The 25,364-nt window shown below is 46.8% G+C and overlaps 1 protein-coding gene across 2 annotated transcripts; it reads right to left on the bottom strand.

The window, feature by feature from the left end:
- Positions 1-814: 814 nt before the first annotated feature.
- Positions 815-19,833, bottom strand: LOC115090980 (E3 ubiquitin-protein ligase RNF135-like). 2 transcript variants are annotated; one of them, XM_029600721.1, is made up of 6 exons: positions 19,058-19,833; positions 17,653-17,748; positions 14,546-14,776; positions 8,010-8,175; positions 3,215-3,313; positions 815-2,315 (listed from the first exon to the last, which is right to left on the bottom strand). In XM_029600721.1, the coding sequence occupies exons 1-6, from the start codon at positions 19,607-19,609 to the stop codon at positions 1,804-1,806; spliced, it is 1,656 nt and encodes a 551-aa protein (XP_029456581.1). In that variant the 5' UTR covers positions 19,610-19,833; the 3' UTR covers positions 815-1,803. The 2 variants fall into 2 exon arrangements, with proteins under 2 accessions (XP_029456581.1, XP_029456582.1); XM_029600722.1 differs by having other exon boundaries at positions 2,177-2,315; positions 7,969-8,175.
- Positions 19,834-25,364: the final 5,531 nt, after the last annotated feature.

Here is a 25,364-nt window from a genome sequence, read left to right as displayed (position 1 = left end):
AAATTTTTGTTCCCTATACAGGTTGTGCCTTCTAAAAGCCCTGGCCAAAATGAAATCAGGGTGGTTACTAAAATGGTCAATAGTCTTAGTGTTACGGTCGTGGACCCTTGGGCCGGTTGGGACAGGAGATGGTATGCTATGGAAGACCACAGCAAGCGTCCCAGCCGGGAGGCAGCTCGGAAGAGACTCAGAGGAGGCTTCACCACTGGAAGTCCAAGGTCCCCCCAGGAGGAGCCCATAGGAACCCGGACCTCTTGGACTTAGGTGGAGTCCTATGCGACCAAGGACCCAGGCAGCGACTGAAGAGATGGATGAGGACGGGACCCAGGTAGATGAAGAGTCTTCACCTTCGGAAGCCCGCAGCTCCCCCGGGAGGAGCCCATGAGAGCCCAAGCCGCTGGGACTTAGGAGAATCCTCTGGGCCAGCAAGTACCGGATACGAGAGGAGAGGAAGAAGCCGAAGTCGGAGTCCAGGAGCCAAGCCGGGTCGGGAGCCAGGAGTCAGAGTCAGGGGCGAAGCAGAGGACAGAGCCGGGTCGGAAGCCAGAAAGTCAGAAGTCAATACCAAGCCAGGAACAGAAGCCGAAGACGAAGTCATGGAACGGAGCCAGGTCAGAAGCCAAGAGTCAGACGTCGATACCAAAACCAAGGGGCGGAAGCAGGAGACAAGTTCAGGAAGCAAGCCGGGTCAAAGACAGAAGCAATCCAAGAGTCGCAGCAACTAGCAGTCAGGAAAACCTGAGGAACCTCGTTGCAAGGCGAGGATCCCATCCCAGCTGCAGGGTAATATACCCTGCAGCGTCTGATGTCATCCTAGGAGCTGTCCTTGGTTTCCCACGCTGGCCCCTTTAAGACTGGAGCCCCTGCGCGTGCGTGCCTAGGGGGCGGGGCCAGTGACGGGGAGTCGGCTGCATCTCCCTCGCAGTGGGGACGCTGCGGCAGGCCGCGGAACAGGCCTGGGAGGCCGGAGACGGACTCGCGCGGGCCAGGCCGGCCCCAAGGTGGGTGGAGGGACCAGGGCACGGCCCGGTCCCGCAGCACTTAGTTCTAAAGCATATGGGGAGAGTTAAGATCTAAATATGTATACTCTAGAGGAAAGGCGAGATAGAGGAGATATGATAAGAGACATTTAAATATCTCAAAGGTTTCCATGCACAAGGGGTGAGCTTTTTTCAATGGAAAGGAGGCTCTAGAAGAAGGGGTTATGAGATGAGGTTAAAAGGTGTTAAGACTCAGGAGTAATCTTAGGAAATATTTCTTCACAGAGAGGGTGGTGGATGCATGGAACATTCTTCCAGTAGAGGTGGAGTCAAAAACAGTATCTGAATTCAAGAAAACGTGGGATAAATAAAGGGGGATCTCTGAGCGAGTGATAGGAATTGTAAACCCAAATGAGTTCAATGGATGAGCAGATAGGCTATATGGTCTCTCTCTACTGTCACATTCTTGTTTCTGTAAGCTAAAACTTTATTTAAAGCAACAGTGCCCCCTTATCTCTGCAAAATTCACATTTGCTGTAAGAGGACAAACTAGAGATTAGACAATTTAACTATAAGGGCTGTTTTTTGTTGTTTTTTTTAAATGATTCCATCATAACAATAAAAACATCCTAAAACACCCAACAGCTGGGAAAATGTCTCCTGGTCCTTTGAGTTCCTCCTTGCTCATCCTTCAGTCTTAATTCTGCCGTGAGCAGAAGATGTAGCTGTTGTAAATGGGTCTTCATACGGGCTGCAAATTCTAATTTTGCAGCAGGAACGATGGACCCAGCTTTAAAATGAAATGAGCAAACCTGCTCCCTTGTCATATGATAGTTAAGGATGCCCCTTTCCCTAAGCCATTCAACCAGAATGCAGGAAAAACTGGAAAGAGGGAAAGGCTTTCAAATGTATGTAATACTGTTCCATCATCTGCGGAGTGAAATGTCAACATCCCTTTGTCACAGTCCAGCAAGACCCCCACAGCCTGAGGTTTTGTCTGGATTGGGCAGGCGTGGCAGGTCTGATGCCAAGCCGACAGCTGCTTGTTGCTCCATTCCACACACCAGGAGGAGCCATTTCTCCCCAGACGATCACGTTTGCCAATCCTCCCGTCAGTTACGCCTATGGCCCATCCCTCGCTGTCCTTGGTGCTGACCTCCCAGTAGTGACACCCATGGTCAAAGCCCTGAGAGCACAGCACCTGACTGATGATGAATCTCTTAGGAGTCGGTGGGTAATTGTGCTTAACAGCTACCACTCTCACTTCCTTCTTCTCCGGTGAAAGCCTGTGGTAACAATTGATGGTTTGAGGGTCGAAAGTCACATGGGCAGACCCTACAAAGTTAAAAAAAAAAAAGCATAATGATATTTTCTAACACAAAACAAGCAGCAATGGGCAGGAAGGTCTGTTAAAAAAAACAACTTAAGGTTGGAGGGAGGATCCTGGAATAAAATCTGTGCAAAACCAGAGGTTTAAACTCCAGCAAAGTGAAGCTCCTTATTCTCCAGGCTCACAGAACAAGAACCAGCTGTAATTAGTTAATAATATTTATAGCACGTAACTACATAAATGTTCCTGTTAGTTTAGAACTTATATGCAGAGCTGGCAATATGTGCAGTATATTGATAACACAAACAGGACACCACACAGAAATGTAATAAAAGATTAACGCGCGTTAAAAAAAACAACAGAACGGCCCTCGGCAGTTTTGCTCGCCCGGTGAAAACAACTTTCATCTACAAAATTTAGTTGTTACCAGCCATCGTGGAAGAATGGTACAACTGATCTGAGATCAGCTTCAAGTACAACAAGTTGGAAAGAGCCAGACCCAGGGGGGGGGCCTGCACGGAGAGGCACTGGTGCTGCAGGAGGGGCTGCTGAGCCTACTTGTTACACTGATCATAACTGACAGCATCCCCACACGGTAGCCAACAGAATTGCACAGAGCCACCACGGACAGATGGACAGGGCATGGACATAAAGCGTTCTTTTCTGCTTTGAAGGACGCCTAAAAAATGACTGTACCATAAAGTAAGGGAGTCCCCTGTAGAGCTTATGGTCTAAGTCTATATATTGTTCTTTTATATTTATCCCTCACCGCCCCCCCCCCCTCCCTTCCCCCACCGCCATGCCCAAAGCAGCAGTACAAGATGCATTAGCTGAAGCACTACGGGTATTATCCCAACTCCTTACAGTTCCCGGTCTCTGTTTACTCTCCAAGCCGTCCACTTACACTGAGAGAACTGCTGCAGCTTCAGCTCTGCTGGATTATTTGGGGTCTTCGGAAACAAAGAAGGCCCTCGGTCTCCCTGACGTAATGCCGCAGGTTGCTCTAAACGTGAAAAGAGGTCTTCCTGTCAGGACACATAGTTAAGGCAACCCAAAGACCCCTACATCAAACAGCGACAAAAATCTGCAAGTATTTCGCTGTCAGAAGCATCAGGTTAGTGGCAGGAATCATGACGACTTTTAGTAGCAGAAGGGGAGAGGAGGCAGAGGTTTCTGGCTTCCTGGATCTCCTTTTTATTTGATAGGACAGGGCACAAAGGAACAAATCAGCCAAGCAAACTCAAAAAGCTGCTGCGTTTAAAATGTTAACCCCCAGATGTCCAGAGCTAAATGCAGGCCAGTACTTTTTTGACATCATGAACACAGACTTGCAATGTTTGTATTAGAGGGAAAGAAATGTTACCTACTACGGACTGAAGCTCTGGGTAACGTTCACTGTGTAAACCAAGACTAAAGCAAAGGTTCTCAATCTTTCAAAAATGCTGCACCCCTTTCAAAGGTTTGAGATGTTTTGTGTATCCCCGGTGTCACAAAACTTCAAAATTCACAAACAATGCTGCATTTACATTTCAGTATGCTATTTGGGCTTGTTTTTCAGATGGCAATTAACTGCTAAATAATAAGCGGATATACACCAGACGCCAACTCTGCTGAATTCAAACTGGGGCCCGGCAGGAAGTGACGCTGGGGTGACAGAGCTGGTGGTGCGGAGCTAGACGAAGGACACTTTTTTTTTTTTTGGTGGTGCTTTTTTTTGTCTCTTCCTGACAAACTGGTGCCAGTTTGAAGCTTGAGGAAGAAATGGAAGAAAGAGGGAGAAATGGAAGAAGCTGCAGCAGGGGGGAGAATGTCACAGGCAAAGTTTAATTGTATTTTAGGGCAATGGGGATTAAAAGTGGGCAATATTCTATCCACCTTACTTCTCACGCATATTTTTAAAAATAGTTTAACGTGCATTCTAGTTAGGAGTGCAGATCATTGCTGACAAGGGAACTCCAACAGCAATGAGATTGTCTCTTTCTGTGCAGTAACAGGTGGTCGACTCTTACAGTTTGGGCTCCCCTTTCTTGTGTGGCAGTAGTGAACCCCCTGACCGACCTCAAAATGCCCCAGGGGTATACCTACCCCTAGTTAGCACAGAAATGTAGAATATGACAGCAGACAAAGGCCACACGGCCCATACAGTCTGCCCATCCGCATCTCCTGCTGAGCTTTATGGTCCTTTCCTATCCCTCAGACCCAGACTAAAGGTTTTGCACCTCCACCATCTGCTGGAGACAGAGAAATACTGACAGACTCTAGGTGGCACCTCAGGGGTATAGGATGGAGTCCGTTAAAACTTCTCTGTCTCCATCTGCTGGAGGGGAGGCAAAACCCAGGAGTCTGGACTGATCTGGGTACGAACAGGGAAATGTAGAATATGACAGCAGATAAAGGCCACACGCCCCATCCAGTCTGCCCCATTCGCATCTCCTGCTCAGCTTTATGGCCCTTTCCTATCCCTCAGAGACCCTCTGTGCTTGTCCCATGTTTTCTTGAATTCTGATTCTGTTCGTAATTCAGAAGAGCATGGGATAAACACAAAGGATCCCTAGAATGATAATAAAAGCACTGGGGTAAAATGGATGGAGCAGCAGTTACAACCCTAAAAAAATCTTGTTGGACGGACTGATGTGCCATTTGTGTGTGTGTGTGTGTGTGGGGGGGGGGGGGTTCTGCTGTCATTTTCATTTAAAATGATACTGTTCTCATCTCCACCAGGAGGCTGTTCCATGCCTCTGTCATCCTCTCTATAAAGACAATATTTCCTTAGATTACTCCCGAGTCTACCCCGTTCACCCTTATCCCATGATCCCTCGTTCCAGAGCCTCCTTTCTGATGAAAGAAGCCTGCCTTCTGTGCATTTATTCCTTGGAGGTATTTAAATGTCTCTATCACAGAATGCACATGTTTAGATCTTTATGTCTTTTATCAGGAAGACAGCTGGCCATTTTAGTAAATACTCTCTGGACCAACTCCATTTGATTTACATCCTTTTGAAAGTGTGGTCTCCAGAACTGTACCACTGGCCCAAAGAAAGGTGAACTTGTACGTTCTATCTACTTTATTGATCATTGTTTTTCACAGATTTGGACTAAGGTTGATTCTTTCAGGCACTGACATGCTTACAAAGTGCCCTTCCTATAGCCTAATGTCATTTCCTGTAAGAATTATCCAGAACTTTCCATGCCCTTGCAGTTACTTTCCTCACCAGAGGTGGTGAGAACAGCCCATGGTCTAAGAAAAAAGCATACATAGTCACAGAGCTGCTGTGGGCAAACTTTTTGGGCCAAGGGTAACAATGGTGTCCCCTGCCTAAATGGTAGGCCACTTTTGGGGGAGTGGGTAAGGAGCAGGTAGGGGAAGAAGGAAATGACATCTGCGGGTTGCAAGAAATGATCTTGCACCACTGGAAGATGAATGAAAGTTGCTCGCAGGCTGCAGTCAACCCCCTTCTGTGCTTTGCAAAAGGACCCAAAATAAAGAGAGTAATGCACTACAGATGTATATATACAGAACCACATGGGTTCCTACTAATAGGAATGTCCTATGGGCATTGGGGGAATGGGAATAATATTAATGTTGGGTTTTAGCACCCCCATGTGGCAGACTATATGGTGGCACAGGGGTGGGCAATTCTGGCCCTGGAGGGCTGCAAACCATTCGGGTTTTCAGGATATCCCTAATGAATTTGCATGGGAGAGATTTTCATGCACTCTGCCTTGGTTGTATGCAAATCTATTTTATGCATATTCATTAGAGATATCCTGAAAAAACGACTGGTTTGCAGCCCCCGAGGACTAGAATTGCCCACCCCTGTGGTAGAGTCCCTAGAGCATACAAACCCATGCCACCAAATTAGGGTGTGGACTCTTTATTTATCCCTGGTAGAGGCAGATTGTCTTTCAGTTGGCTCCTGTTTTGTTTGTGTTCCCAGGGAAAGACCCATGGGCCTCTGAGAATGAAGCCTGGGTATGGAAAAGAGGAACGGGTGCCTTTGCCTATCTTTAAATGCCTTTTTGGAACCCTTTTGGTTTTAGAAAATAAGTTTTTCCACCCTTCCTTTCTCTATTTTTGGTTACCCCTTTAACAATTTCATATTAAGGTCTCTCTGAGTACCCCTAGGGCCCAGGGACTTGGTGTGTTCCATCTGACAGGATTGAGAAGACCTGTGGACTACTGTCAGTCCTGTGGTGGAATGAATCTGCATTCAGTCCTAGGGAGGAGGAGGAGACGGTGAGGAAGATCCGTGGTACCCATCCAGTGCGAAGCACACACACATCATCATGATGTTGAAGGAAAGAGTGATGAGATACCATCCAGGTATCTACTAAGGGAATAAAGAGGCAAAGGAGTGAGAAATCGGAGACATCTGGACTAAAGGTATGAGGCCTGGACTGAAAACTAGTTCACCTGAATTGGGTTACCATCTTATCCATCCAAATTTTGGAAAGAAGCTTCAAAACTACCTCATTAACTGAAATGGATTAGGGAAAAGAAAACAACTTGGCATCAGTAATAGAATAAATTAACTTAGAAGCTTAAAGTCATACATGTATTAGAAGATCTGAAGCTGTAAAATGGATTGTAAATAAGAACTTGTAACTGAACATTTTCATCGATTTTCTAATCTTTAAATCAGTAAAAGTTAAGTTGGAAACCATCATTTGCTTCTAGTGTGATTATTACCACTGCTTAGTTTACAGGAGACTGAAGAATTGCATTAACTACTGAACAATGCTCAGGGCCCAGGAAATTATCTTCCCCCGCAGACAGGGAATCTTGGATTTCAGAGAGACTTAACATCAGGAATGGAAATTTAACAGTTTAAGCCCATAACTTGAGGTGTGGTGTTTGGGGTTTTGTGATGGGACACTAGCCCAGAGGTTACATATACAGTAGTGGCACACTGTGGTAATATTACTTTTGATATCTAATTATTACACTGCTTGACAAACTGTGTCCTGAGGTTCTTCAGAAAAGCAAGCTGGCTATACGGGCAAAAAAGCTCTGCCCTTGGATCAGCAGATGACTGGGGCAGAAGGCTGGAGCTCTGCCTTTGAGCCACTAATGAGGCTGAGCATCCAAGAAAGGGTTTGCATCAGGTGGGAGGTAAGATCTGCAGCTCCGCCCCTGAGGAGCCAGACTGATCCTCAGAGATTGCTGGGAATATTTTTATTTCCAGCAATTCCAGGGCTGTTGAGTTGGTGCAGTGAACCCGGTTCCTTGAGTGCCACAAGAAAATCTGGTTTTCAGGATATCCACATTGTCCTTGAGATATATTTGCATACAATAGAGACAGTGTATAAAAATATATCTCATGCACAGTCATTGTGGATATCCTGAAAACCAGATCTATTTGCGGCACTCAAGGACTGGAGTTGCCTATTTCTGCGGTAGAAGATTTCCGTGAATGGTTGTTGGTTAACTGAGTTGACTGTCTGTATATTGGATGAATTAAATGAAGATTCTGAACCTGGAAAGACTCTGATGTGAGTAATGCAAATGGAACTTGTGCGTAGATTCCTGAAACTGAAACCCTTATTGTGTGAAACGTCCTTGGAAATAAAGGTACTGCTCATGTTTAAACCTGCAGCCTGTAAGCCAGAATGCCAGTGTTATGTTACCATTCTCAAAGCAAGCTTGAACTTTACAAACCTGAGACTTGCAATTGCGGAGGCCCAAATCCTGACACTGACCTTGCTGCTCTTGCAAAGGGAATTCTTCTAATGTTGAATTTTCCAGCAGACTTTGCTTCAATTTTTCTACAGCACTGACAAGAGCCCTCACTTCTTTACTATCAAATGCAGGGCTCTCTGGTTGTTCAGGGAACATCATACAGTTTTCTTCATCCAGTGGTTTGCCCTGCAGAAAGCAGGGGATAGGTTACAAGAGTGCACTTGATTTTAGTGCTTGGGAGCCGGTTCAATCCATCCATCCATCTGTCAGCTGGCTAGATAAATTCTGTAAAACTTCACAGACTTCGGTGGGGGGTGAAGCATGGGCTTGGCCCCTCCTCTTCTGCAAATAACCTTGAGCTGATAAAGCTGAAATCATTTTCAATAGGGTCAGAGTTGACCAGCGCTTGAATAGCCATACATAAGCCTGATTTTCACATCCTTGTTGAATGTTGCAAAGAAACACGCGTGCAGGCAAAGAAGGCAACTTTTAAACAGCCGGGCAGGCGCACATGTACGCGCGTATGCTGGCTTGCGGCCAGAGGCGCGTCCATTTTATAACATATGCGCGTATATGTGTGCATGTTACAAAATAGGCTGAATGCGCGTACATGTGCGCCCAATTTTATATGCACGCGTGCATGTGCGTGCAAATCCTGCGTCTACCGTGCAAGTCGAGGAAATTTTACAAGGCACCAACGCATTACCCTGCTTTCCCATTTCATTCCCAGTTTAGGGATAGGGCTTGCAAAGCCCCTAATTTTATAGCCACCCTTCCCCACCTTGTTAGCCTCAACCCTTAAAACCCGGCTGCCTGGCCTAAATTTTTTTATTTTAATTCTTACAATTCCTCCTTCGCAGAAGTAAATTTAGAAGGCAGGAGACCCCAGCGCGTGCCTGTGCTCATAAGTACTTGAGCGCACATGCTTTGGCCAGGCCCCGACAGCCTATGGCTACCTCCTCCCTTTTACAGAAGCTCTGCACTTGTGCGTGCAGTGGGAGATACGCGCATCCGTGGGCGGCTTATAAAATCTGCTCAGCGCGCGCTGGCCCAACTTGGGCGCCTGTCTCCTGCTTTTGGCCCACGCAGTGCTTTTAAAATCTACCTTTTGAAAGTGCATACACATCTCACACTGCCAGTTTACAAACCGATGCAGAAATCTGGGCTCAGATTACAATTTTTAATTAGCAGTAAGCAAATGCTATGAAAATACGTCAGGAGTTTTAAAAACGCACCGTAGAATGCAAAATGTGCATTTGGCACAGGCTGAACACATATTTTAACCCGCTGGCCGTCACTTACATGGATAAGTATGAACATATCCAGCTAAGTGGCGGCAGCAGCTAACCATTGCCGCGGTTAGCCTCTGTGAGCTCAGGGATGACCCTCCCCCCCCAAAGTCTATACTTATCCAGTTGTGTTCCCGATGTCTTCTTTTTTTTTTTTTTGTGCCAGCACAGTAGTGCTGGAAACGTAACTCCAGCTCTGACCTGAGGTAACGTTTCCAGTGCTAGGAAACCTGCAGCTATTCCAGTGCACCTCCCTGCATTGAGAGGGAAGAGCTAATGCCCTCATTTGCATGGGTTTTCCATGCAAGGGCACTAAGACCAACGCACAGTTATACCTGCATCCTTCTGCAGGTAAAACTCCTGCTGCATTGGCAGTAAGGTTGACCTGCAGAAAATGCTCACACAGGTGTGGGTAAAACTGTGCCTTTCGCTGAATGCACCTTTTTGTATTGGCCTCTTAATTTTTTTGGATTAATATCCCACCTTTTGTGATTAGTCAGCCACTTCAAAGCGCATTACATTCAAGTACCATAGGTAGTTCCCTGTCCTCAGACAACTTATAATCTAAGGGGCCGATGCAGTAACAAGTGGGATAAAACTGTGTGCTGAAACTCGGTGCAGTTTCTTAATGCACAAGTTACAATTTTTTTTTAACTCCCAATACAATAAGCTAATGTGGCAGGAGTTTAAAAAGTGTGCCGACTGGGAAAATGTGCGCATTAACTGGAATTAAAATGCACGTTCGGCACAGGCTGGATGCACATTTTAAACTCGAGAAAAGAGGGGAGTCTCACACAAGTGATTTATGTACCCAAAACTCATGATATTGTATTACCTATGTGTTTTATTGTTCACTGTTTAGCACAGTTTCTCAGCTTTAGGCGGTTTAAAAAAGCCTGTAAATAAAAAATAAATAAAATAGTTCTGTGCACAAAAATGCATTCAGCACAGAAAGTATATTTATGTGTAGAAAGCATGTTTTGTGTGTGCAAAGCAGGTTTTCTGCACATAAATCCCAATTATAGGTTCTGGTGTCCAAAAATCAGCTTCTGCCCATAGACTGGACACTAGTGCTGGAACTTTACTCCCTCTCTGATCAGCAGTAAAATTTGCAGCACTAAGAAAATCTGAGTTAAGCCTCTCTGCATTGGGGGTAATAGTTAATGCCTTTATTTGCACAGGAATTCCACGCAAGGATGCTAAGCAGTATGTGCAGTTTTACAAGCACACTTTTTGTGCAAAAAGCAGAGTTGCTTACCTGTAACAGGTGTTCTCCAAGGACAGAAAGATGTCAGTCCTCACACATGGGTGACATCATCAGATGAAGCCCAGCATGCCCCTATCCACGTGGGGTCCCTCTTCAGTTTTACAACACAGAATTTGCGAAAAATAAAACAACAAACCGAAAGAAACCCAATTCCACAGGGTGGCAGGCAGGTTTCGTGAGGACTAACATCCTGCTGGCTTTGAAGAACACCTGTAACAGGTAAGCAACTCTGCTTTCTCCAAGGACAAGCAGGATGGTAGTCCTCACACATGGGTGAATATGTAGCTACAGGCCGCTCCCAACAAAGGCAGCAGCTAATGGGTGCAAACGTGTACAACTAGAGCTGCCAGAATACGGGGAGCAAGTCTGCACCCAAAGAAAGGGCCCAAGGCAGAAAGAGTTGGGTTTTCATGGTTGAAAAAGGCTAAAGAGGACTGACTGGCCAAAATGACTGTCACATCGTCCATCTTTATCCAGACAATAATGAGAGGCGAAGGTACTTCAGGTCGCCGTCCTACATAGCTTGTGAATGGTGATATATGTGCCTGAGTCTGAGACCAACATGGAGACTATGACCCAAAATCCTCTGCTGCCTTGGCCTGTTTGCAGTTCTGGCTATGTGAACTCTAAATGCACTATTGAGCCTGACCTGGAGACATTACAGGAGACATCTGGACAGCAGCCGGAGCTGTTTAAAACTTGTGATGGAGGGTCACAAAAAGCAGAATCTCAGGCTAAAATTTCAATTACAGTAGCACTTGAAAAAAACTGCTTAAGCCATGAAGATCTCTCTGAGGATGAATAAATGATGGGACAAAGGATTAATGGAAGATTAATGTGACCACCAGGCAATTAGGCCTCAATTTGGGAAGGGGATCAGGGTAACATAAGTCTGATGTGCCTCTTTTATGACATGAGAAACTATGTACATCGTGCTCCCACAGGTTCATGCAACTTAGGGATTATTGCATGTTTTACCTATAAAAAGCAGCAGTCACTGACACACAAAGAGAGACAGGGGCTAGTGCTTTGCATAAGCAGAAGTCCTGCCACTTGTATCTCCCAAGGATATGCAATAAGAAATTGATATTTGTTTCTACAAATTTTGGTATGGTATCCTTGTGTCCGTGGAGAAGCGCCTTAAGCATGTTTGGTGCTTAACAATGGGCACTGCACATAAGTGAAGCCTCCGAAACTGACATGACTCGAACTGAATGAGCCTTAATATGACCTTCAAGTCGCAAGCCCGCCTGAGCATAGCAGAAGGAAATACAGTCTGCCAGGCAATGGGACAGGGTCTGCTTTGGACACTGCGACGCCCAACCTGTTTTTGTCAAAGGAAACAAAAAGCTGAGTGGACAGGCGGTGAGGTGCTGTTCATTCCAGGTAAAAGGCCAGGGCAGGGCACGCTCACCCTGCTGAACAGAGTGACATGAACCGTCGCTGCCATGTGCCCCAAAAGACCTAGAAACTGGTGTGCCGAGAGATGAGGGAAACAAGAGGCTACCCATGCCAGGGAAGCAAGGGTCAGCGCTCGGTCTCGGGGCAAAAAGGCCTTCTTCTGGATAGTGTTCAGCCTGGCCCCGATAAAGTCCAATTGCAGTGACAGCTTTAGATGGGATTTCTGGTAGTTGGTAGGAAATCCTAGTTCCTCCAGGGCACATATGGTGGACTGTAGGGAACACAGCGCCCCGTCTGGAAGCGATCTTGATGGGCCAATCGTCAAGGTAAGTGAAGACATGTATTCCCTGCCTCCGAAGATAGGCTCCCACTACCGCCAGGCATTTTGTGAAGACACAGGGCGCCAACACTAGGCCGAAAGGCAGCACGCGATACTGGTAGTGCTCTTCCTTTACCAGGAATCACAGATACCTCCAATCTGTGGGAGAAATGGGGCTATGGGCGTATGCGTCTTTGAGATCGAGGGAGCAGAGCCAGTCCCCAGCCTTGAGGAGAGGGATCAGAGTTCCCAACGAGATTTTTTCCATGACAAAAAAACGGATTAATGCCCTCAGATCAGTATGGGGCGAAGGCCACCAGTTTTCTTGGGAATCAGGAAATACCTGGAGTAGAACCCAGCTCCCTGTTGGCCAGGCGGAACTGGTTCGATCGCACAGGTCATTAAGAGGGCGGAGAGCTCTACCTGGAGTATCTGCTGGTCCTCTACGCTTCTCCACCGAGGACACTGAGAAGAATGGGGAGGAGTTCATTGGAAATGCAATCTTATGACGAGAATTCTGTTCTGTTAAGAGCTGGAAAGGTACTGACTCCGCCAGGGCCTTGACAAATCCAGCAAAAGATAGATCCTCTGGAGGGGACTTCTGTCTCTCCTCCGGCGGGGAGGGTTCAGAAGGCAAATCCTCAGATTTCTCCTTGGAGGAAAAGGATGCCTCACCTTCCCAAGGATCATATGGGCTTCCCCTTCACTTTTAACGTCTGGAGCCACTCCCCACCAGAGCCCCAAGCTTCAACCCAGAAGGCCTTGGGGGTATCAGCGGAACTGAAGATGGCACCGAAGGCACCAGTGGAATCCTGGGTGGCAGGATCCACTGGCATCGGGAACACCAGGGCATTGAGGGTACCGAGGGCACCTGTTCTGATGGACCTGGGAGTGCCAGAAGCTGCCGAGGGGGCGAAGTGCGCGGTCTGGGCACCATCAACCCCGATGGACCTTCCTCGTCTGAGGAGTCATTCACCGGAATAGGAACCAGTGGAGACAGCAGCGATGCTCCCTCTGTCAGTGAAGGTGGCCAGGGCATCGGCGCTGGCTGCGTCGGTAAGACACCGGGACCGACGGAGATGGAGAGGAACCCAATCTGGACCGCGAGGATACTGACCTCGCTTGGTCCCCTGCCCCTACCTCCGGGTTGTGGAGCGGTAGCGGACGGGTTACCGAGGGGGTCGAGGCTGAGGCTCCTTTTCCTTGTGGTGCAGAAGTCCCGGATGCAGAAGAGGGTTCCGATTTTTTTTTGTGCCGAACAGCTTCTCCATTTTGTCCAGGTGCGCCCGGTGAACCTTGGGCGTCATCTGGGCACAAAGATCGCAGACACAGACATAATGCATTGCCCCCAGGCAAAGGACACAGACCTCATGGAGGTCTGTAATGGTCATGGTCCGGGGGCACTGCGGGCAGCAGCGAAAGCCGGATGATATCATGGCGAAAAGAACGCGACGCACAGTCGATGACAGGCGGCCACTGGGAGGCGACACCGTTGGTGACCGACCGCAAAGTACCAAAAAACTTACCGATATCGAGGGGAAAACTCCGAAAAACACATAGAGGTTCCCGATGGGACTTGGGAAGGAAGAAAAGCAAGAATTTCTCACAAAAAAAGTGCGAGCTCCAAGGCTGCGAGGTTTCAGCCTCGCAGAAAAAGAGAGACTGAAGAAGGACTCCGAGTGGACGCGTGGATAGGGGCAGGCTGGGCATACTCAGTGTGCCGGGCATACTCAGTGTGCTGGGCATACTCAGTGTGCCGGGCTCCATCTGATGATGTCACCCACGTGTGAGGCCTTACCGTCCTGCTTGTCCTTGGAGAAAACTCCTTGCTGCATTGGGAGTAACATTTGCGCACAAACAAATGTGTGTACAACATATGGGAAAACTGTGTGCTCTGCTAAACGCACCTTATTGCATTGGCCCCTAAGCTTGTGCCTGAGACAATGGAGGCTAAAGTGACTTGCCCAAGGTCACAAGCTGTATCAGCAGGGATTTGAACCCTGGCTTTCCCAGCCTGCATTCTACTATGCTCACTGCTAGACTATTCCTCCATGACTAATATAATTCTGAGTATTTTTACGTACTTCTGATTTTTACAGAATTAAAGCAGGGCCCACTGCAAGGCCTTCCCCCTCACTTAAGCAAACAAACATTTGCATGTCAAACCTCACCCCTCCCCCACCCACACATTGTGGTGAGTCCTGAAGACAATACCAGAAATAAGAAGCCACATTAGGCGTAAGCCAGGCGTACTCGATCGCACAGGTTTGTGCTTTTTACCTGTAGCAGTCCCAGCCAGTCATCTTCCACTGTGTGCTGGCTCTTGGCTCTGAAATCCTTTAGTTTGGTTACTTCCACGGTGAAAGCTTTTATGTCGTTTGCAATTTCCTGCTCTGCTCTTTGCCTTTCTTCTTCAACTTTCCTCAGTGCAGCACACTTCTGTCCTTCAATGATCCTTTTCATGTCTTGAAAGCTCTGGGTCAAGGAGGCTCTGATTTCAGACAGGGAAATCTGAAAGGAAACAGCTCCTAGTAAAATTACACTAATCTGATTCACAAAACATGAACAAGGAATTCACAATTGCATGCTAAATGTTTACATGTTGATGGGGGTTTTTTTTTTGAATGATTGCTACTTGTAAAGAAGAAGATCTGAACCCAACCCAGTCATTACAGCTGACATTTTAAGGATTTGCTAACTGTTGCTTTTTCTTGTTTTTTTTCTTTTTAAAAAAAATTTGAAGGAGTTAATAAACATGTGGATAAAGGTGAACCGGTAGATATAGTATACTTGGATTTTCAGAAGGCATTTGACAAAGTTCCTCATGAGAGGCTTCTAGGAAAAATAAAAAAGTCAAGGGATAGGTGGCGATGTCCTTTCGTGGATTACAAACTGGCTAAAAGACAGGAAACAGAGAGTAGGATTAAATGGACAATTTTCTTAGTGGAGTGCCTCAGGGATCTGTATTGGGACCCTTACTTTTCAATATATTTATAAATGATCTGGAAAGAAATATGACAAGTGAGGTAATCAAATTTGCAGATGATACAAAATTGTTCAGAGTAGTTAAATCACAAGCAGATTGTGATAAATTGCAGGAAGACCTTGTGAGGCTGGAAAATTGGGCATCAAAATGGCAGATGAAATTTAATGTGGACAAGTGCAAGGAGATGCATATAGGGAAAAATAACCCATGCTATACTTACACAATGTTAGGTTCCATATTAGGTGCTACTACCCAAGAAAGAGATCTAAGCGTCATAGTGGATAACACATTGAAATCGTCGGTTCAGTGTGCTGCGGCAGTCAAAAAAGCAAACAGAATGTTGGGAATTATTAGAAAGGGAATGGTGAATAAAACGGAAAATGTCATAATGCCTCTGTATCGCTCCATGGTGAGACCGCACCTTGAATACTGTGTACAATTCTGGTCGCCGCATCTCAAAAAAGATATAATTGTGATGGAGAAGGTACAGAGAAGGGCTACCAAATTGATAAGGGGAATGGAACAGCTCCCCTATGAGGAAAGACTAAAGAGGTTAGGACTGTTCAACTTGGAGAAGAAATGGCTGAGAGGGGTTATAATAGAGGTGTTTAAAATCATGAGAGGTCTAAAACGGGTAGATGTGAATCGGTTTTTTACTCTTTCGGATAATAGAAAGACTAGGGGGCACTCCATGAAGTTAGCATGGGGCACATTTAAAACTAATCGGAGAAAGTTCTTTTTCACTCAACGCACAATTAAACTCTGGAATTTGTTGCCAGAAGATGTGGTTAGTAGGGATGTGAATCGTTTTTTGACGATTTAAAATATCGTCAAAAATCGTTAGAAGCGATATTTAATAGGAATTCCCCCGATTTATCGTCAAAAATCGTAAATCGGGGGAAGGGGGAGGGCGGGAAAACCGGCACACTAAAACAACCCTAAAACCCACTCCGACCCTTTAAAATAAATCCCCCACCCTCCCGAACCCCCCCCCAAAATGCCTTAAATTACCTGGGGTCCAGTGGGGGGGGTCAGGAGGCCCCCCCAAGCTGGCCAAAAGTCCCTGGGGGTCCAGCGGGGGTCCGGGAGCGATCTCCTACGCTCCTGACGTCGGGGGACAAAAAACAAAATGGCGCCGGCGCTACCTTTGCCCTGTCATATGACAGGGCAAAGGTAGCGCCGGCGCCATTTCTACAACGCACCGGAGGCCCGAGAGTAAAAGATCACACCGGGACCCCCCCTCTGGACCCCAGGTAATTTAAGGCATTTTGGGGGGTGTTCGGGAGGGTGGGGGATTTATTTTAAAGGGTCGGGGTGGGTTTTAGGGATGTTTTAGTGTGCCGGTTTTCCCGCCCTCCCCCGATTTACAATTTACACGATATTTAAAAAAACAAAACCGCGACGATCCGATTCCCTCCCCCCCAGCTGAAATCGATCGTTAAGACGATCGATCACACGATTCACATCTCTAGTGGTTAGTGCAGTTAGTATAGCTGTGTTTAAAAAAGGATTGGATAAGTTCTTGGAGAAGAAGTCCATTACCTGCTATTAATTACGTTGACTTAGATAATAACCACTGCTATTACTAGCAACGGTAACATGGGATAGACTTAGTTTTTGGGTACTTGTCAGGTTCTTATGGCCTGGATTGGCCACTGTTGGAAACAGGATGCTGGGCTTGATGGACCCTTGGTCTGACCCAGTATGGCATGTTCTTATGTTCTTAAAATGACCAATTAAGTGACACATCAGTGAAAATGTCCAATCGGGAACAGCCCTTCCGGAGGAGGGTCTCCAGCAAGGGTTCCTGCCTGTGAGGGAAGAGATTTGCAGTCTGGCAAGGGTGGTTTTCATAAGGACCTTGGATTCCAAATTCGGATACTGGATCCCTGGGTCTGACCTGGACCGCTTGGGCCCATCGGGCCAGCCCTTGGAAGTGGTCAGACCATTTTTTTTTTACCTTACTCCTTTTTGTTCTTCCAATTTAATACTGCCATGATATTAAATCAGAGGACAGAAAAGCAGTATTTTCTGTTTTTCTATACATCTTTTGGGTTCCTCCAAAATTAACGCCTGCTCGGAGCAGGCGTTAATTTTGGAGAGTAAAAATGTGCATATCGGGTGCACTTTTTTTTTTTTTTGCATTGGGGGGAACAGTTAATAGCGCTCATCAACGTTAATTTACATGTGATGAGCGCTATTAGCTACGCCTGCAACTGGATGCGCGTTTTCGACGCGCTAACCCCCATTTTGCATCGGGGGTTATGGGTGCGCATCCAATTGCGTGTTGAGCCGTGAGCTACGGCCAGCGCACAGTACTGCATCGGCCTGAATTATGGTAATCTAGCAAAGGAGAATAGAGATAAAGTTCCTAATACAAGCATGAGGAAGTAAAACCTGCATTTATCTGACTGCTCTCCTCCATCTTCTTGGAAATGGCATCTTCCTTCCTTTTGAGTTCCACAGACATTTCAGATATTTTCGTCTTCAGATGCTCCTTTTAAAATTAAACACACAAACCTTAGCTGTAAACCTGTCTTCATTGCGCAAAATATTTTTGTTGCTAGTATAATACTTGAGGTTGTGCTACATGAGTCCTGTATTTGTCTATAACTGGGAAGTTGCCTACAAATACAATTGTCAGTTCAATGGTCCGTCACAAGCGCTTGACTCTGAATATCTTTTCTAGTTTGCTATCACTTGTTTTCTGCGTAAACATCACAAATTCACTTTGGGGTCCATATTCAGCCGCTGTGTGGTTCAGCAAGTTAGCTGGATACACTTAAGTTTATCCAACTAAATTTAGGACAACCCTGAGTCCCGACCAGGCTAACTCAACTCCTCTCTAATCCACCCATTTCCCACCCCTGAGTAATCCAGCTAAAATCTTAGTCAGATAAATCACTTATTCAGGTAATTGGCGTCTGCTGACTGTAGCTGGATATTCAGTGGTGCCACTTTGCCAGATAAGTCTGACTTATCCATTTTTTTGTTTTTATATTGGGCTCTCAGAAGTGGCAGCTTAGGAATTTCTTTAGTAAAGACTAGTCGGAAAATAGTTATTTGACATTCTACAGAACTTTTTAAATAGAGTCCCAAATGTGCTTTAAGGGGCCGATTTTCAAAGCCCTACGCGCGCCGGGCCTTTTCCAGGACACGTGTAAGTCCCGGGGCTTGAAAAAAGGGGCGGGGTGGGGCCAGAGCCTCCAGGCACAGTGGCCATTTGCTGCTGTGCCAGGGATCGCGGGCCGGCCATTGGCCAGTGTGCACAACTTGCGCCTGCCTAAGGCAGGCGTAACTGGGTAAGATACATTTTTTAGGGGGGTTTAGCTTAGGGCTGGGGGGCGGGAGAGTTAGGGGAAGGGAAGGTGGGGTGGGGGGTAGGGAAGTTCTCCGATTTTGGAGCGGCCTAGGAGGGAACGGAGGAAGGCAGTGTGGCTCGACGCGCGCAAGGTGCTCAATTGTGCACCCCCTTGCGGTGCGCCGACCCCAGATTTTAATACATGCGCGCGGCTGCATGCACATGTTATAAAATCGGGCATACATTTGTGCGCGCACTAATGTATGCCGTGCATGTATGTTTTAAAATCTGCCCCCCAAAAAAACGTAGCCAGATAAATCGTACTTATCCGGCTAAGTGGTGCTGTACCGCATCACCTACCTTTTGACCCACCAGCCACCACTGATAAATGAAGATTAGCTTAGAAAGATTTTGTGCTTTTTAAATCTTTGAAGCAAGAGCCAGGGATCAGCCGGGTGCGTTTATGGCAGAGTCGGTGCAGCAGGCGAGAGCAGAGGTAACCCACCTGCCTTTGCCGAAACTCGGGAAGCAAGGCGACCAGCTGGCAGGCCGAGTGCTGCTGCTGCCCCGCGCAGGCCGGGCACACGGGGAGCCCGTGCGTCCGGCAGAAGTGCTGCAGCGCCCGGGCATGGTCCCGGCAGGGCCAGCCCGCCAGTGCCAAGCTGTTGGGCGGCCTCACCAGCAGGTGGCTCGGCGGGGCCCCCTCCCTCCGCTGGCAGGACCCCATGCAGGTGAGACACAGGGCCCCGGCTTCGGCTCCCGGGCAGAGGAGCGGGGCCGCGGCCGGCGAGGAGCGGGGCCGGATCTTCTCCACCAGCGCGGCCAGCGCCGTGTTCTTGCTCAGCTGGGGCAGGCTCGGCCACGTGGCCTGGCACAGCGGGCACTGGTAGCCCCGCCGCGCATCCTCCCAGTGCCTCGCGATGCAGCGGTGGCAGAAGTTGTGGCCGCAGCCCAGGGTGACCGGGCAGCTCAAGAAGCTCATGCAGATGGGGCACTCCAGATCCTCCCGGACCCTGCCGAGATCGACCACCTCTTCTTCTTTCTCAGCCGCCGCCATCGGGGGGCCGCCGGGTTCCCTCCCACTGCCGGAGAGAAGCGAAAGCGAAAGCGGCAGCCCAGCCCCGGCGAAGGGAAACCGAAGCAAGGCTGCGTGGAGCTGAGGGTGGGGCCTAGATTTCCCGGGAAGCGCAAGTCTCCCGCTAGCTCAGAAAGAAGACACCAAACGTGACCGCGTCCCCAACTCTATTTAAGAGTACCTATTCCGAAATCCGCATAGTTGTTCCTGTTTTCTGCCGAAAAAAAAAGCGCATCCAGAAACATTCAAGCATTTCCAGATCCAGCAAAAATATTCGCAAGAAAGCCAGATCACTGAATGTAGATAAATACGCTGACATCGCTACCCTCACGCCCTCTATTTCGCCGTGGATTTGACAGCGGGACAGATTTTGTTTTCTAGTGCTGCTGGACATCGCATCTGACACGTTGGACCGTAACATTTTCTTAACTCGCCTTCCTAACATGGGCGTGACTTCTACCGTATTCAGATGGTTTAGCTCTTTTGTGACCGATCGACACCAACAGGTTACAATAATGGAGGGGGGCGAAGCCTTCTCTGTGTAGACTTAACACCGATGTGAGGTACCACAGGGTTTTTCATTATCCCCATTCTATTCAATTTCTGTATGTTTCCCCTGTGCCAGTTGTTGGCCAGTCTGGGTATTGGATATCATAAGAACATAAGAAGTTGCCATACTGGGCCAGACCAAGGGTCCATGGAGCCCAGCATCCTGTTTCCGACAGTAGCCAAACCAGGCTACAAGTACCTGGCAAGTACCCAAAAACCAAGTATATCCCATGCTACTGATGCTAATTTCTAAGTAAATTTGATTAATAGCAGGTAATGGATTTCTCCTCCAAGAACTTATCCAAACCTTTCTTAAACCCAGCTACACTAACTGCACTAATCGCATCCTCTGGCAACAAATTCCAGAGTTTAATTGTAAGTTGAGTGAAAAAGAACTTTCTCCGATTAGTTTTAAATGTGCTACATGCTAACTTCATGAAGTGCCCCCCTAGTCCTTCTATTATCTGAAAGTAAATAACTGATTTACATTTACCCGTTCTAGACCTCTCATGATTTTAAAGACCTCTATCATATCCCCCCTCAGTCATCTCTTCTCCAAGCTAAATAGTCCTAACCTCTTTAGTCTTTCCTCATAGGGGAGCTGATCCATCCCCTTTATCATTTTGGTCGCCCTTCACTGTACCTTCTGTTTGTGGACGATATACAGTTTTATGTATCAGTTTTGTCCAGCATTGCTACTGCAGATCGATCAATCAAGAAGTGGTTAACCTCACAGAAATTATCACTGAATATTAAAAAGACAGAAATCGTATTTTTATCACGTTACTCTCCTAATAACCCTCCTTCTCAGATTAATATACCAACTAAAGTTTGTGACCTCTACTCTCTCATTTAAATCCTAGATCAGTGTGTTGGTACATAATGCATTTTATAAGTTGAGATTGTTATGCCACACTAAACCTTTTCTCTCAAAGAATTATTTAAGGTCAGTGGTCCATGCTATGGCTATTTCTGTGATTGATTACTGCAGCATTCTTTACATCGGACAGGGCTTTCTCAATCAACAATTAAAGCACTGCAGTTAATCCAGAGTGCTGCGCCCTACTAGTAAGAGGAGGTAACATTGGAGAACACATTTTCCCTACACTTGCAAAACTGCATTGGCCTCCAACAACGTGGAGAATCAAGTTTAAAACTGCATTCTATAAGTCCATTAATAATTTGGCCCCGTCTTGTTTTAGTTCTCTTTTTAAAGATCTACTGTCCAATCCGCACCCTACGATCGTCATCTCAAAATCTGTTTTCAATTCCTTCGGTCCGTTAGGCCCGTCTTGAGGAAAGTAGGGTAAGGACCTTTGTCGTAGGAGGCCATGTTTATGGAAGTCGTTACTAGAATGAATAAAAAAAAATGCACAGATATTTCACAAAATGTTTGACTCCTTTTTTTTTTTCAATGAGCTTTATTACCAAGATTTTAAACTATGTTCTTATGCTAGCGACATGGAGTAAGCATTTTTAAATATCAAGTTACTGAGTTTAATTTCTGCTCATGACTGTTAAAGAGTTTTAGAGGCACCTGAGAAAGAAGTATTTATGATTTATCTTGTTAGTTTTATTTCTGTATTTTGGGTTTAAGTTGGCTAAGCTGCTGAATATCTGGTCATGCTTAGCAGCTATCACTTATTCGGCTAAGTGGTAGGCAGGAAATGGATTTTTCGGGGAGGAGTTATTTATCTGGTTAATTTGGCTGGATAAGTACCAATATTCAGTCTTATCAGGTTAAGTTTACCAGATCAGATAGACCTATTCAATAATAGGTCTGAAGTTAGCAGGATAAAATTAGCTGGAATATAAAGTTAGCTGGGATATTCAGTAGCATAGTCGTGCTGCTGAATATCCCTTTTAAGTTAGCTGGATAGGAACATAAGAAATTGCCATGCTGGGTCAGACCAAGGGTCCATCAAGCCCTTATCCTGTTTCCAACAGATGCCAAAACCAGGCCACAAGAACCTGGCAATTACCCAAACACCAAGATCATCCCATGCTACTGATGCCAGTAATAAGTCTTATCCAGCTAACTTATCTAGACATTTCGCTTTGAATATCTACCTCAAAATATGTTGCGGTCGCTAAGCTAGCGACCGGGTCCTTACCTGCTCTCCGGGCCCTCCTGCCACGCCGGGAGCCGCGAACCCCGAGGCCTGCCTGGCCGCATGGCAGCGGCGTCTCCACAAGGGAGACGCTGCCGAGGCCTGAAGCTGACTCCTCCTCCTGCTGGGGAACGCGTGCGTGCGAGGCCCGGGTTTTGTAGGTCCAGCACCTGGAAGTGCTGAACCGCCCTCTGGCTGACGTCAGACGCCGGCAGGATACTTAAGCTGACGTCTGCCTCCTCTGCTTTGCCTTGCAACGAGGTCGCTCCTTGAGAGTGTTAGTTGCTGTTCCTGACGTTCCTGCCTTGCTCCAGATCCTGCTGTTCCTGCCTTGCTCCTGATCCCGCTGACCCGGATCCGCTCCTGTTCCTGTTGGTCCTGCTCTGCTCCAGTTCCTGCTCCTTCGGCTTGTCTCTTCGGCTCCTGACCTCGGCTCACCTCGACTCTTCTAGTCTTCAGCCAGCCTCGACCACTGGATCGTTCCTACGTCTCTCCGCTGCCACGCTCCTAAGTCCCAAAGACCCGGACCCCTACGGGCTCCTCCTGGGGGGGGTCTCTGGTTTCCAGGGTGAAGCTCCTCTTCCTCCACACCAGCTGTGTTCCACCTCCCGGCCTCCGTACCATCCTCGGAGCCGTCGCTCCATCAGGCCGGCCCAAGGGTCCACTACTAGTCTTTCCTCCGTAACAAAATAAGTAAAAAAAAAAAAAAGGATACAAATTTAAATGAGCTACATAAGCAAAAAGTTCAGACAAAACAGAGTAAAAGCTAAAAAAAAAGAGTTATGGGAAAACAATTCTGCATTAGCTTCTGAAAAGTTTAGGCTGGTGCCCAAGTTTTCAGAAAATGTTTCCACCTTGTATCAGTATAATAGCATACCATGAACAACTGAGAGAGAAGTCTAAGCAGCAGAGCTTCCTAAACTTATCCTGAGGACCCCATAGACCAGGGCTTCCCAAACCTTTAGCTGATGTGACCCCATTTTAGCACCTGAAATTTACATGACCCCAGAGGATAACAAAAACAAATTACCAGGGGTGCGGTCTCTCATCATCAATCACTCCACTTTCACCTTCACTGCACTACAGCAGAGCACCCCCCCCCCCCCCCCTCTCTCAACCTCCTCCCAACTGGCTGATCCATTTGTACATCTCCCAGTTCCTTTCACCTTCCCCAGTCCTCTCGCCAGCCCTTTTTTGCATCCCTCTAGCTCATCCTCTCTTAACCCCCAAGCCCTTCTTAGAACCATCAACTCTCCTGCCCAGTTGGTTAAACAGTTTTAAAGGCTGCCTAACCTACTAAATACTGCCAGGGCCGGCTCAAGAGTATTTGGCACCCTAGGCGAACCTTCAGTCGTGCAGCCTCCTCCCCAAACCAAACTTAACTATTGGCAGCAGCTCCTTCCTACCGGTGGCAGTGGCTTCAGGACAGTGGTGGTGTTGGATCGGGCACGTCATCCCTTTGGGCCATTCGCCAGTGAGATTTTGCCACTCCCAAAATGTTGGTGCTCTAGGCAACCGCCTAGTTTGCCTAATGGAGGTACCGGCCCTGAATACTGTTCACCATGTTCTAGCTGTTCTGAGGGTGATTTTCAAAGACATTTTATGCACATAAAGCATGGGTTTATGAGTGTTAATGACTTGTTATGAAATTGCGTAACCCAAATGCGCACCAAAAATGGGTTTTCTGGGAAAAAGAGCCGGGGCTTGGATTTATCCTCGTACTTCACATTTAATAAGTATGCACATAAAATAACATGCACAAGTTTACAGTCTGGAAAGAACAGGTGTAACTTTGTGTATATTATTTTGGATGATTTTCAAAGCCAGTTTATGCGCATAACTTTGTTTTGAAACTTGGTGCATCTTATGCGCGCAGCTGCCGCAGATGTTACCTGCAATATTACAAAGTTGTCTTCACCGAGGATGGTTTTCCAAAGCCTTTCTGTGGGTAAACCAGCTCTTTCCTCGCAGAAATGGCCTTTTAAGAGCTTGCCCACTCAGTATTGGGTAAACTTGCTCACATATGTCTTGTTTGTGCACAAGTATCCCCGGACTGAACAGAGGCATCCCTGGGGGCAGAGATGGGGGAGGGGTTTCACTTATGTGCATACTTTTCCATTTTAAAAAGTATGCATGTAAGATTGCCTGAAATTTGTGTAAATGTTATAGTCAGTGCCTCTGGTTTCACGTGGAACATCTTTCAAGACGCTGTAGCAAAAGTTAGCAAATTCTGTGACAGATTTAACAAAATTTTGTGGCAATTATGTGGCAAAGTTGCTCAGTTTTGCATATATTTGCATTTTAACAACGTAATTTCTTTTTTTTTTACATTCTAAAAATAAAGTATATTTCTGACATTTCTATGTCCAGTTAATTTTTTTGGTTATAGTTTTGGGGAAAGGGATCTTGGTGAAGGTGGTGGGAAGGGATGAGAGCATAGACAAAAGAGGAAGGGATCTGAAGGATAAGGAGAGAGGCAATCTCAGAGAAGATCAATGGAGAAGGGGTAAAGGGCACAGGAGGACAGGGGCACAGAAGGAGGGGGAGATAGAAGGAATAATAGAACAGAGAGAAAGGAAATAAGTGGAGGTGATGTAAGGGGGATCCAGGATGGGGGAGGAGATCCTAGACCGGGGAAAGGGGACCTAGGGATCAGGAAAGGGAGGCAGGATTCACCCACACTCCTCCTCTCAATACTGATCCCTTCCTTTATGCTTCTCCATTCCCCTCATTCCAAGCCTCTCTGATCTCCTCAATCACTCTTCCCACGGACCCACCTCTGATCAGCTCATTCTACAACCCCCACCTCCAATCCCCTCCCTCACACCCCACAACCACTCTGATTCCCTGACTCACTGCTCGTGTGATCCCATCACTCTCTTTATGCTCTGTACTATCTTCTCACACATAGCCTACACCTCACTCTGATTCACTTAACTATTGACAATATCTAAATATAAATATTGTGATACAACGTTTTTTCTGAAGGTAATTGAAATCTCCAATTTTTACTGCACTACCAATTTGGTTAGCTTCCCTGATTTCTCTTAGCATTTCATTGTGCATATTTTCTTTTG

Source organism: Rhinatrema bivittatum, chromosome 4, assembly GCF_901001135.1.
Source record: "Rhinatrema bivittatum chromosome 4, aRhiBiv1.1, whole genome shotgun sequence".
Taxonomy (NCBI): Eukaryota; Metazoa; Chordata; class Amphibia; order Gymnophiona; family Rhinatrematidae; genus Rhinatrema; species Rhinatrema bivittatum.
Note: the sequence above shows the minus strand (reverse complement) of the source record. Positions and strands in the feature narration are given on the sequence as shown.